At 32.5% G+C, this 14,960-nt stretch overlaps 1 protein-coding gene across 2 annotated transcripts; it reads right to left on the reverse strand.

Moving 5' to 3' along the window:
* Positions 1–43: 43 nt before the first annotated feature.
* LOC121794810 (transcription factor MYB124-like) lies at positions 44–4,900 on the reverse strand. Of its 2 annotated transcripts, none has more exons than XM_042193155.1 (14): positions 4,590–4,900; positions 4,325–4,379; positions 4,032–4,220; positions 3,896–3,942; positions 3,722–3,778; positions 3,549–3,621; positions 3,172–3,227; positions 2,897–3,076; positions 2,695–2,810; positions 2,377–2,522; positions 1,876–2,018; positions 1,582–1,799; positions 1,292–1,437; positions 44–749 (listed from the first exon to the last, which is right to left on the reverse strand). In XM_042193155.1, exons 3-14 carry the CDS (start codon positions 4,119–4,121, stop codon positions 639–641), a joined length of 1,383 nt encoding a protein of 460 aa, XP_042049089.1. In that variant the 5' UTR covers positions 4,122–4,220; positions 4,325–4,379; positions 4,590–4,900; the 3' UTR covers positions 44–638. The 2 variants fall into 2 exon arrangements, with proteins under 2 accessions (XP_042049089.1, XP_042049090.1); XM_042193156.1 differs by having other exon boundaries at positions 2,755–2,810; positions 4,590–4,898.
* Positions 4,901–14,960: the final 10,060 nt, after the last annotated feature.

The raw sequence follows: 14,960 nt of genomic DNA on the forward strand, positions 1-14,960 counted from the left end.
CTGCAAAGAAACAATGTTGTAGACTAGAGACGAGAAACATGTCTGCACACTCAAAATAAGTATGGATTACATTAATATGATCCAAAAGAGTTTCCAATGCCATGGAAACTTATTACATACTTCTCTGCACACTTTTACACAGCAAAAGATGTTTCGAGCTGATCAACTTTTGCTCTTCTTTTGGTTGCCATGTCTATACCTATTTCTAATCTCTCTAAAGGGCAATCTCCGTTGCCACTGTATAGCTACGCTTAATAACTAAAGAGTTTTTAGTGTTGAATCTGTCTGTACAGTAGGCTTATCTAGCCCAAAAAGAACTTTTGGAGCAGTGGATGGCCGTATCCATGTTCCATTAAACCAACAAAAAAATGACACACCACAAGAAAACACGCACAAGGAACCAAGGTGAGTATTAGAAATTAAAACTCCAGGATGCAGATCACAGCAGTTGATCTTCAGAAGAAAATGAAGGATGCTCCTTAGCATCCTATATTCCAAAGGAGATCAGATCCTCCCAGGCCCACTTAGAAAAACTAAGGTCGAGATAGCTGCAATCCAAGGATAAAGAACTCCAAAAAGAATCAAAAATATTCTACACTCTACGGGAAACCTCCCAACGCCTAGTCATAGTGATTCGGTCATAGACAATGGAGTAGGGACCTCTTGCATGGCGGAGGCTGGGAAGCATTGGCAACATGACTAGGAGAAGTAGAATCCATTCCTAGTGCCTTCATTAGGAAGTGCTTTTCCTGCAAAATCAAATGATTAAAATGATCAGTTTAAGAGACACTTCCCACCTCAAAAACAAAATGGGGACTCTTTAGGCCTTTTACATTCTCCCAATCTGGACAAAAATGAACTAAAACACATCTAGAGATGAGTAGAATCCTCTTGCACTCTAGTATAGTGGGAAAACAAAATTTTCAAGGCTGTTCTGGAAAACAAGCAGATAACTGGAATGATGGAGAAAAAGTATAAGTTTCCAGTTCTATGATTTTCGTAACCTGTATGGTGGTTCATAGCTGGTTTAATGTATTTAATATCCGAATCTGAAATATAAATTTGTACAGACTTGTGTACTGTCTATTTATAATCTGTACTACATGCATAATGTTTTGAATGCTTCGTTCAAGTGACAAAGGCTGAATTGTTAGTCATAAAAAATTCGAGTTGGTTTCGAATAACATTACCAAGTACCAATTTAAGGGAAAAGACTGAATTTGTTCTGCATGGACCATCAAAATTTTACTTGTTATGAGTAGAAGTGAACTGAAAAGCATGAAATTCTTACACTTTCTGAAAATTTTGGGCTGGGAATTGTGGCTGCCAATGCTCCGAACAAGGGAGTCACATGAAGAGGAGAACCAAACTCTGTGCTAGAGTACTCACATACTGCTTCATCATTATCATTTGTGTTGTTACAAGTCAACATGTTCACTGCAATGAAATAGATATGTTATGAGATTCAGAAACAATTCTGTATTCTGCCACATCTTAAGATGGAATGGTAACCAACAAATCTTCAAGTTGAGATGGAGTTAAGTATGATACAGTACATACACTTATAGGTATATAATGTACCTTCATCTGTGCTTGCAGTTTGGCATATTCGACTGCTTTCAGCAAGGCACTGCTGATGATCTAATTGATCCGGCTGCATTCGATGTCCATTTTCCTGGTGCAGCAAGCAGATTTCATCTTGATTTTCGTCAACTTTATCTCCTGGCATGATTGGCAGCAGAGTTGATCCTGCACTGTACTCAGAGCTGGCTGTGGACGACTCATATAAATCAGGTTCCCTGAAAAAGTATTTAGGTTACAAAATGTGGAGGTGAATAATAATCTCAACTGAAACTAGACTGCCTTGTGAGTTACCTCCAAGATGGTCTACTGCCTTCATCGTCATTCGTCAAATCCTCCACCAAGTCTTTGAACTTCTCAAGTTGAAAATCAACATCAGGATTTGTTAATGTGAACAGATCACTTTCTTTGTTTTGTTTCAAAAAGTCTTGAAGAGCCTGGACCACAATCACCTCACAAACTTAGTTGTATGCGATTGTAATGAAAAAGTGAAGGGTAGAATAAACCGGAGAAAGGAGGTTAGAGTAGCATAAAAATTGTTAATGGTAGGGTAAACTGAGGATTGGAGGATTGTGGGGGACCATAAATTTCTCTAGCCATTTTCTTTTCACCTGAGGAGGATATTGTTTTAGCTATCGTTATGAAAACTAGATGTCTTTTTGAAATCATTTTGTGAATCACTGCAGCTTCAATCATTGATTGGTGGGAGGAGGTAGGATGGACCATCGTATGAATCATTTCGATAGGGTATGATCTAATGCGCTAGTCTCGAGCGCTCAAACTCTTTGCACTTACCATCCAAGCACTTTCAAGACTCTGATCTGTCTTCTCTGAGTTAACTTTAATTGCTAGAGAACTGAGCAGTTCTGCTTGTTGCATTAGCGCAAGCACCTTTGGATCATCCTTCTTCAGAAACGTACCTTGACTTTTGTTAATTCCAGCTGCAAAGAAAGAAAATTTATTATCCTTCTGTTTGAACTTACTGTAGAATGAAGAGTCATGTTGGTTTAAGTAATTAGACTTTTTTATTTTCCTTTTTTTATAAATCCATTTCCTTTGTATATGATCTCTTGAACTCACAACTTTGAGAAGATAAGGGGATTTAAAACTCACAACTATGGACATTTTGAGCTAGTACAGAAAATGGGGGCCTAAGTAGATGATCGGCATTACCACATTCACCGGATAAGTTTTCTCCATGGCTTTCTGCTGTATTTAGGACATAGACCCTAGATCACAAGCAAAAGACGAACTTGTAAGAATATTGACCCAATTAAGCATCTTTCGAGATAATGGAAATTGAGATCGAATGTACCTCATATTCTTAAGAGGTGCAGCACTCTCAGATCCTCCTGCATTCAGCCCATTAGGAAAGATAACCCTTTTGTTGTTCAAGTTTATATAACTAGAAGTGCTGTTTTCTTTTGCTAGAGCTTCGTGCTTTGCCCTCTTCTTGCACAGCGTGGTGAACCGATTCTTCACAGCATTGTCAGTTCTGGGAGACAATGGATATCACTTATTAAACTGCAGCAATTAGAAAAAAGCACCCAACAAAATGAAAGATTGATCCTTTATATTTCAAACAGTTACCTGCCGGAGACTACCTTTGCAATCTCTGTCCATCTATTTCCAAATATCTTCTGCGCCTGAGAGCCGGTTAGATGATTAGACCAAAATCACGAACAATATGAATTTACATATATATATATATATATGAACTATCAGTCTTATCCTTTAGAGACAAAATCGTCAATATATATAGCTACTTACAAAAAATTAATCTGAAAACAAACTAAGCTATCAACAAAAGTTCCCCCAAAAAAAGATCACCAACTGACTTTACAAAGAACAAAGAACAAATCAACTTGTTGAGAAACAAAATGCTCCTTTTGAAAACATTATCAATAGCAACCACGTACTGTAACTTGGAAGAGACGAAGAGTAGAGAAAACAACGAGCATCGTTACCTCGCACAAGAGCACATCTTCCTCAGGCGACCATCCACCTTTCTTGAAATCAGAATTCAAATAAGTGAACCATCTATATATAAACATTCAAACCAAACATTAATTCCAATCAGAAAAATGTAACAATTAATTAGTAGACAAAACAGAGGAAGAAGACGTCTGTGTCTACAAACCTTCGTCGACATTGCCTAGTTGTTTTATCCTTGAATTTCGAAGCAATAATAGCCCAACTATCATAAAAACCAGAACACAAGTTTTAATCAGCCATAACCAATAAAAAACAACACCTACAAACACAAGATTCACCCTGTTAGTAATGTTTAAAAACAAGTTATCAAGATTCTTACTTTTCAGTCCCATGTAGCCGGATTTGCTCCCTCAGAATATCATCCTCCTAAAAAATCAAACATTCATCAATAACTCCATCAGACCAATAAGCAAATCAATAAGGAAAAGAATCAAAAGTGGTAGAATCTGTCTCACCTCTTGAGACCATGATACAATATGCCTCTCTTTCTGCTTTGATGCATCACCATTATTTGCATCACTGCCACTATTTACCTTCTTCTTCATATTCTCTGTAACTTGTAAATTTCTCCCCTTTCTTGCATGCTCAAGGGCAACACTCTTTTTGTGGATTGTTATATAAAAAACAACAATTGGAATAATACCCTAGAAAAAAAAAGATCAAGTCTTTTAACCCCTTTTCTCTTTACAGAAACTGTTCACCTCCCAAAACGGAACAGAACAGCATCAACAAAAAATTAGTCTTTTACCTCAAACCAAATTTTTTGCCTAGGATTCTTGCCTTTTCCTCACCCCCTTTGCTGTCTGAAACAAAACAGCACACACTCTTAATGCAAAAAAAAAAAGCTCACCCCTTTCTAATCAGGGTTTTCCGTTTTCAAAAATTGAATAATGAAAAAATAAAAAAATCTTGATTCTTGATTACGCAAGGTAACATATCACTCACTACATATATATGTATGCTCTGTAAACTAAATTATCCATATAAAAAAATGTAAAATTGCCACTGAATACCTGCCTCGAGATTTGAAAAAGTGGCGATTCCACAAGATTATAGTAGATACATACATGAATACATGAAAACGAAGAATTAAAGGAAAAACAAAAACATGGGATGGTGCTTTTTTATGGGGTTGAAAAAGATGAGGGTTGCTTTCTCGCTGTCCAAAGGTGGGGAGGCTGAGGCTCTCTCTCAGAGAGAAAGATGGAAATGTGGGGTGCTGTTCATTTTTTTATTGTATATTTTGTGCAATAAATTTCAAAAAATAATCAACGGATTCTTGCTTTTGAGCGCGGGTATGAATGAGGGTGAAGTTTGAAAAAAGGGAAGAAAAAAAAAGATGTAAATAAAATAACGCTGAAATCCATGAATCTATAATTAATGAAAGCGCATAGACTAACCCCACACTCCACGCTCGATGTCACACTCTCTGTGTGTGTGTGTGTGTGTGATTTTGCAGCTACTACTACCATTTTTTACAGAGAGATTCATAAATTGGTGATTTCTTCGTGACTCAACTATTGCACTCTACTCAAGCGCCTCCATTTTGATGATCGTGATTCATTTTAGTCCATATTTTATTCACTTCAAAATTTCCGGTCTCTAAAATAACTAATTTTGGAGATAAAACAAGTTTAGTAGAGTATAAATTAGAAAATAAATATTTGAAATAGTTTTAATAGTGGACTTATTTTATTATTAGCGTAATTAATGGTGAAATGTTTCCAAATTTAGAAAATAGACTGATTTTATGACATGTGTTAATTTGGTCAGTTACACTCGTTCTCAAATCAGTCTATTTTCCAAATTATTACAGAATTCATTTGGGGATTCGATCATCAAATAGAATGTAAAACTACAATAATTTACCTAATAATTTTCTTGATTTGAGTAGAAATATAAATTTGAAATTAATAAGAAAGTCGAGAAATAAAATTGAAATGAGTAGTACAGGGAATTAAGGCGTTAAGGGGTACAAGCCACGTGATATAAAAAAAATGAACTCCCACATTCTGGTGATTGGCCAGCCTGGTTATGACCATTATCCAATCTGCGATCAATAAATGTGAAAAATATTTATTCTTTTCCTTAAATAGGGAGTAGTATACTATAGATTAGATTTATTTTCATATTTCCTTTTTAAATAATCGTTGAGTTTCAAATTCAGAGAGTCAAAAATATGTGTTCTTTTCTCCACTAATCGTGATGTGCTATGTGATTTTATTAGGAGAGCCGCAGCCACTGTGTCCGTTGTGTGCATGTGTTTATTTTAACATAATTATCCTACAAAAAATAATTTCAAATAAACGTTTTAATTAGCACCGAGAAGACACACAAACCAAATATCCCAATAAGTTGAGAGCAGGCGGAACAAACATGTTGAGAGCAAGAACTATCACTAGGACCGTCAGTGGTTTCTTTATCATCAACATTCACTATTCCATTTATTCTTTATAGTCATTCAATCTAGAACAAATGAATATAGACTTGCACGGGGTCGCCTGATTGCACCATCAACCACAAGTACATGAAAATTTCACTAAATTTGATCTTTCAAGTTGTTGTCGATACTAGTTCCTACACTTCCAACACCATGAGTTTTGTTTTAGGAGTATACAATTTGTCACTATTTCAATCCATCCACAATCTGTTTCAGTAAGAAGAAAAAATTGAGCATGGCCCTAAACTTCTTCTTTTTTGTTAGTATGGACCCTAAACTTGTTTACGTACCTTCCTTAATTATCAAGCATCAATGTTGATCTTCAAATTTATCATTGATATTCATATTTTGTTCATAGAGATTTTTGTTTTTGTTTTGCCGATTGAAATGCACTATATATATATATACACAAGGATAATATGCAATCCAAACAACTTTTGGAAATGGAAATATATAGGAATATATTCATTGAGAGTCAACTAGTTAATGCACCGTTTGATGTGATTTGTATTTTGTATTAACGCGAATTATTATTTATAAGTTTGCCAATATGCAACAGATCACGACACAAACGTATTTTTCATTCAATTTTCTTTTTCTTCGTTTTGGGAATCTAAAGACGAGCTTCTATATCATAAAATAATCAACTACTCCCTCCGTCAACAAAAAATAGTCTTATTTGTGGATGACACAAGTTTTAACGAGAAATGAGTAAAGTAAAAGTGAAGAAGAAAAAGTAGGTAAAGTAAAAGAGATATATGGAGAAAAAGTAATTACAGTATGTGAGAGAGGAGAAAGAGTGGTAAAATATTGGAGAGAATTTTTCATTTTTAGAAATAAGACAATTTTTTATGGACATCTCAAAATAACAAAATGAGAGTATTTTTCATAGACGGATGGAGTATACCCCTTGATTCAGAATTTTTAAAATTAATTTTTAAAGATAATTCTTATACTTTTTGAATAAGAAACTTCTGGTACTTTTATCATATTCAAGTAATTATAAGAAGAGTAAAAATATAAAACCATCAATTAATTTAACAAAAAATTTATAGTAGCCGTAAAAATAAAAAATATGGAGTATTAATTACAAACACTTTATCAAATTAAATGTCTCATTATTAGTATTACCATTAGTTTAAAATTTAAAAATTATACGATTTACAAAATTTGAAATCTGGAAAATACTCTGATTAAATTGTTTAGATTTTTAATTTCAATCTATTTTTCATGTTTTGTTTTGCAATTATACTTTTTAGATTTATTTCTTTTATATTTTACAATTATGTTAAGAGCAAACCGTGTATTTACATATAGAGTGATAGGAATAAATATATATTTATTTTCATGATTAATATTAAATTTTAAGTGAGCAAGTTGGTCAACCAAAACAATAGTAGCACACTATATGAAGATAACAATGTGTCAATGTCGAACATAATCCAAGAACTAAAGCCATTAATTTTGCGAATCGTGTTTAACCACATTTGCCCTTTGAAGGAGGATAAAAACTAATAACTTTAATTGAATTAAATGTTTTGGTTGAAGTCAAAATTTGTGTCTGCCGCGTAAGGAAAATAATCCGGATCTTAAGCATGATGGTCAATATGGTCCTTATATGGATATATCATATTATTTTAACTAAAGCTTCCCAATTTATTTTTTGAATTTTGTATTAATAACTATATATTAAATGTTAAAAGTTTCTTAATCCTATGAAGCGAAAGAACATTAACTTAAAAATGATTTTGTTTTATGAATAATTCGGCAAATATAGCGTATAATTATGGCGTAGGTATTCTCTTTTTTTTTCCAAATATGCTCAACAATAAAAAAAATGGTTTCGAATTTTGATCTTGCTGAAAGTTATTGATTAATTCGAATTTCGGATATAATCATCTTGATTCTTGAGGTTCATTCACTAAACTGAACAAGGACACAATAGGAAAAGCATACAATAGCTACTGGTTTTTGGTTAAGCTTTCTCATTAAAAATTCTTTGATTTATGTAGTATTTGTTTTCGCCGCAAAGACCTCGTTTTTCTAAAGCTTTTTATTTCAATTTGAAATGCAATAGTATGAGAGAGATGAAATCAGACCAGGCCACACCATTATTCTCTTCCAATTCTTCGTCATATCACATTAATTTTTTATATCCTTTTTTATTTTCTAGAGGGATTTCGGCATGTCTACGATTATGGTTGTTTGGTGTTATAGTTACATACGATTTTTTTTTGATAAATAATAAAACCATTATTTAAAAAAAAAACGTTTTTTTGTTCACTCTGGCGCTCCGCAATGCGACCGCGTTCAGGGTCAGACCACTATATATGTTGTACCGCTCACACACCGCTGGAGGTTTGGAGGCCTGGTTCGGGCCACTCCACCATCACCTACAACACACGAGGTTGGACCGCACCGCACATTTTGAAATCCAACACTCATCACCAATGCTCTTATATGGTTTCAGAGCTCAATGTGGGGTGGAAGAAAGAACGGTATGGGAATTGAGTTTTGATTTGAATCAATAAAATTTAATTAGAGATTATTAGTTTTTCATAATATTTGTATTTATTTTCATATGTTGTGGAACTAAATTAATTAATTATGACTCGAAGTATAGATAAAGAAAAAGTTAACATATCAACTAACCTTGTTAAATAAGAATTTGATCAAATTTGAAGTAAGTGTGTTTTAGCATGTGTTTTCTCTCATATAAAAAATCTAATAAAACAAAACGAAGTATAGATCAAGTTGTTACAAATTTACAATACATTTAATTCATCAAATTTTATTTATCCGGCACACCTCAGACACTATATATAGAAACGAAGTTGGTGTCATTGTACCCATACTAGTTTTCTATGCTCGAATATAACATGATAGATGAAATTCTTTACATCCCATCTTTGACAATTTCCACTTCAATTATTAGATTATAAACCCATCAACTATACAAAAATACCACTAACTACATATATCGACGCAATCAATCACCTACATTGTCACACTAGTGCATGCAGCATTAATTAATCAAAGAAACCAAAAAATGAAATAGGACAATTTTATTCGAAACCCATATTTTTCAAATCACAAACCAATAGCTATGACCTCTCACTCTCAATATACATTAATCACGATGTACAATAGTACAAAGAGCTTTGTCACGAAGTGATACACCACAAAATTAAAAATGAAGAAAATAAAAAAGAAAAGGTGACACATAACCTAACACCGTCTATATCACTATCCATAGCTCAAAATCATGAGGCCTAATTCAATTAAAAACCAGAAATATTTTTGTGTGGGGTATGACATAGCCGGCCAATAAGGTATATATAAAATTCAAACACAAATAATAAAAGCTAAAGTTGTAGATTGGTATGAAGTTGGACATTACATCAATTCGGCAACCCCTCCACTCTAGATATTTCGTTTAAAACCCCATCTTATACTATTTATGTATGTACATTAATGTAGATATACTAAATATTCCTCTTTCATGAAAGTTGTTGGGGACCTTATTTTATCAACTATGATTACTTGTGTAGGAAATGAAATAGAAATGATCTAGTTCACTATCAAAATTATTAAGCGAAAGGAAACGAAATAGAAATGATTTAGTTCACTATCAAAAAATTTAAACCAAACAATATAAGGATTAAGGAATGATGAAGCGATGGTGAAGGTAGCACCATTATATATGCAATAATTAATGTAGGAAATAGATATTAGGGACTCCATAGCAATTTTTCTCTAGTGCGTGAATCACATGACTATTTTTACATACAAAAACAACTTCTTTCAAAACTAAGAAAAAAACAAATAAAAAGCAGTCATAATATGACAGCCGAATCCACATCACTAGTGACGTGGGCATGGACATAACTATAAATCCACATCACTAATGAACTCATTTTTTTTAGCTTTTCTCTATAAAGTTTTAAAATTTATTCATATTTTACATATCATTGTATAAAAGCCTCTATTAATAATCTAAATTATCTAAAAATTTATTTTTAAGTAGAATTTTGAAAATTTATCCCCTACTTACGTTCATTTCGTCCAATGACATGTCAAGAGCTTTTTATTTAGGATCCGAGCTATACAACAAATAATTACATAACACATAAAAAATACTAAAAGTATTATATCGAAACGTATCTTTCTCAATCGAAAAGAGTATAAATTCATTCAAATATTGATCACTAATTCTATTTCACAACTTATTCTTCACAAATATCATAAATTTAAATATTCAAAATGTAAGACTAGATGCCTGTTTAACTTGATTTAAACTAGATTATTCCCGCAAAACTAAGCAAGAAACACACTTCAAAGATGAAGGGATCCTTCCAGCTTTTCTTCAACTCCTAAACAACTTGAATTTGATTATGAAGTACCTATGATTAGAGTGTACAACACACATAGCTTTGCGAATTATACAAAGTAGAGTTTCGCTCATGCTATGATGCGTTGCACAGAGTGTAAATATATGTAATTTATTTACGCACTATTATTGACGCTGGAGAAAACAAATGATAAATGGAAGCATTGAATATTAGTTAGTGGATGACAAGCTAGGCATCCTAGATGGATGCCACGTGGAGTGGAAAGGGAACCATGGCCAATGCTATGTGCCAAATTAAACAACTGTAATATCATATATTTATATGTATTGCCCTTCTTACTCGTCTACTTCTTGACATCGATCATTCCCTCCGACAGAGAAGAGGGTTATATAATAAATTAAAAATATGGATTGTGATGTATATTGCCTACCATTATATTTTCTTGTTTACGCCTTGTTAAAAAAGATTCATCTTGAATGAACATATTAATATGGGACCATAGGTGATTCCAGGAAAAAACTTTAAGAATTGAAAATCATATCAGTTCTTTAATATCGGTTAGTTACACAAAATATATCAGCTTCATATTGAGTCAAATACTGATATATATATATATATATATAGGGTCTTGTTAGGTTGAGATTTTTTAGCTTAATTGAGAATTGAGATGCATTTTCAGCCACTCATTTTGAAATGTCAACTGCAAGTAGATTATGTCAACTAAGGGGTATTATCGTCATTTCATTTCAATAGCCAGAATATCAAATGTCAACAACTCGTATTAAAATGTCAACAACTAAAAAAAATTTTAATTTTTTTAATTTTTTTAATTTTTTTTTAATTTTTTTTAATTTTTTTTAAATTTTCGCGCGATGTCAACTACTGAGACATTATGTCAACTACGATGTGTAGTCTGCACATCAAATGTCAATAGCTCTGCACATCAAATGTCAACCGCTTATAATTGACATTATATATGTGTAGTTGACATGAATTGTATATGTAGTTGACATTATATGTGTGTAGTTGACATGAATTGTATATGTAGTTGACATTACATGTGTGTAGTTGACATGAATTGTATATGTAGTTGAAAAAAAATAAAAAATAATAAAAAAATAAAAAATCGAAAAAAAATAATTTTTTTAAAAAAAATAAAAAAATATTTATTAAATAAAATATATGATGAAATTACAAATATGCCCTTTCACAATTAATTAATGTAAAAATATTTTCCATGTGGCAAATTCTGGACCACTCATTTAATAAAAATGAGTGGCTTATAATGAATCTCAATTCTCAATTAGGCTAAAAAATCTCAATTGATCACAACCCTATATATATATATATTTATGAATCAGTGAACTGATTATGTTTTGTAATATCAATTGATATTAATGTATTTGTGAACCGATATAGTTTTGTGTTCTGACTTGAAATAAATATGTGCATATGAGCATGATTCTGATTCTGAAAGAGGGAATATGTAGATTTTACAAGTGAAAGGTCGGTTGCGCCTTGTCCCACAAAGCCAGCCTTTAAATTCAAAGACCGTAATAACACCATTTTCAATATAATGGAATGGAACCCTATGTAAAACTTTGCTATTTTCTACACCTCATTTTCCACCATAAATCTACTTTTACTTAATCAGACTAAACGCCAATTTTTTCTCTCATGAAAATAACCTATTCATAATTATTAATGAATTACTTCATTGACCTTAATACATGACTAATCATAATAACTTTTAGTTCAAAGATTTGGCTAACATCGAATCGTGTGATGATAACTGTGATTTAATTACTGGACCATTTTAATTTTTAGGGTTTATTTTGTCCATAAATAGTTAAATTAAGATGCCCAATTATCTTCCTTTGTTTTCTTTTGAAAATAGTAGTCATGATTATAGGAGCCGAAAACGCTAATCATAAATCTGAATGCAGTTATTTGCAGTTTGATTGCTGGTTTTGGACAGCGGTGCAAAACATTGAAGAAACATAAAAAGATTAATCAATGTACTTGAATGGGGCACCCCCTAAATATTCATGTATATAAAAATTTGTATTATATATAGAGGAATAATAAAAAGGTAAAAGGCATGAGCATGTATATTCATGATGGAAACTGAATATTGATTTGATATATACATGAGAATGATAATGATTTTAGGAGGAGCCTCTCTCTCAAACTGGGTTACAAAAAGAAAAGCTCAAGAGATTTCATTTAAATGATTTAAGATGGTAGGCCAAAGTGGTAGAGATATGCTATTATTTCTTTAGCTATATTATGGGGAGAAAAATTAATGCTCTAGGCCTCGATGGCTCCTTTCCACTTCCCCACGTACCTCATCATATATATATACTCCATTTCCTAAATTAATGATCGTATTATATGTTTATTACTAATTAATACACAAATATATGATATTAAATTGATAAGACATATATATTGAGGATACATATAATATATATAGTTCTAAATTGCAATGATCATATATAGTGCTATTTGAGAGTACTACTGTTCCATAAGCATAAGGTGCAGCATGCTGAATAATTATGGTGTAAGAAAGGTTAGTGCAAGAGTGGAGCTTTGGTGAGGCCCAAGTTCCCAAGATTAGATTGATGTTTATGATGTACATATAACATATTTATATGCCTATATCTATATAGTGTGAGGTGGGGGCTAAATATTACTATATCCATATATATACTATTGCCTTCTTTATGTAAAATTCAACAGATCATCATGGCAATTAGCGCGTCCATCTAGCAAATAGGAATGCGACACGTGACCCTAATCTTGGGATTAGAACACGTGTGGACCTTTTTCCCCTCTATAAATTAACAATCTATAAGAGCATCACTAGTGGAGCGGAATTCCGCCCCGGCGGAATTACCCGCGGAATTTAAAAAAACACCTACTGGCACGTCATACGGACTTCTCACTACTCTGTCACGTCATACGGAATTCCCGACGGAATTCTCACATTAAAAAATTCACAAATTCACAAATTAGACAATTTCCGGAATTAAATATATTTAACGGGATGAAATGAAGTTGAACGGGATGTATATATAGGAACCGAAAAAAAAATATTTAATACAAAAAAGCAGAATTCCGTGGGCCTCAACGCAATGGCGGACGTCCGCACGGAATTCCCCGCGGAACTGCGAATTCCTTCGCTGAATTCCGTATTCGTGCCTGGGATGCGCAATGGCGGACGTCCGCCATGGAATTCCCGCACGCCGGTGGGAATTCCGCGTGGACGTCCGCAATTGCTGATGCTCAAAAGAGAATGTTAATAGTCATTAGTCCAAATTAAACAAGATTCAAAGAAACTTATCTTTTTACTCGATAACAATTTGGAGCGTTTGGGGCTCAATCATTAATAAATTAATCCCCATCGTTAAAGTTAAATTAAAAGTTTATATACTACATGTCAATTTGTATATGTGAATATGACTTCACACTCTGAATTTTGGGTTCACGGCTATAAAAAATCACAACTTTTGATCTTTTAACGAGGAGAATTTCAACACCCCCATATATATTTCAAGAAAATTTATTCATTTTCTTTAGTGGTTTTATATATGTATGGCAATTTAAACCTTGGATTTGTTAGTAGTCCATTCATAGTATTCGTGACCTCAAATTCAAAATGATTAATAATCCAATGACCGCAATAAACATAAAGTATGAAAGTGAAGTGCGTATAAATGATCGACAAAAACAAAAACCTGAAAGGATAAATAGTTTTGGAAAGTTAGAACTTTTATTTGCTTTTTTGATGTAATTAATGTTTGCTTTAGAGTTCTGAATTAAGGGTGATCACCATTCAAAAATTTAAATATCATACACAAGATATTACTGTGCCTTCATATATACCGCCTTTTTGTTTATGATTAGTATTAAAATTTAAATCTAGGAAATTATTTGTGTCGTGTCGGTGTCGAACATGCTAAATATATTTGATAATTTTGAATGTTTTTAAAAATCTATTAGCTAAATGAAAAATATACTACTACAATGACTAGTTAATCTAACACTATGCTCATACTACTTAACTGTACAAAATCAATATCATTGCTCAGTCAAACTGAAAACACATCTAATAACAGAAGTATAATTAAATATTAAATTTAATTAATAAGCAATGGGACATGACGGAAGAAATTAGATGATTAGGAGGAGTTAATCCTAGGCAGGAAAACATACTTTCGGAAAAGCAAAGCGTAAATGATTGTTAAATATATGAAGTAAGTGCGTGTTATAACTTCTTTGTTGTTTGTGCAAAACAACATAAATCACAAAAGTGCAAAATCACTTTTTTTATCCCATTTAATAAAAATATATAAAAAGGGTCCCGTGAAAATAAATCCCTAGTTACGCTCCTCTTCGACTTTACACCAAATTAAGTTGGACCTTGCACAAAGATATATTGGGCGAAACAATGATTATCGTCAAAGAAAGTTGAGAGAATTTTGGCCTACAAATTTTCTAATTTTTTTTGCTATAGTAGCTACCAAAATTAATACTACTATAGCAGTTGACAAGAGTACAATTTCACTTTCTATATTGTGTTTACTTCT

This window comes from Salvia splendens, chromosome 3 (genome assembly GCF_004379255.2).
Source record: "Salvia splendens isolate huo1 chromosome 3, SspV2, whole genome shotgun sequence".
Taxonomy (NCBI): domain Eukaryota; kingdom Viridiplantae; phylum Streptophyta; class Magnoliopsida; order Lamiales; family Lamiaceae; genus Salvia; species Salvia splendens.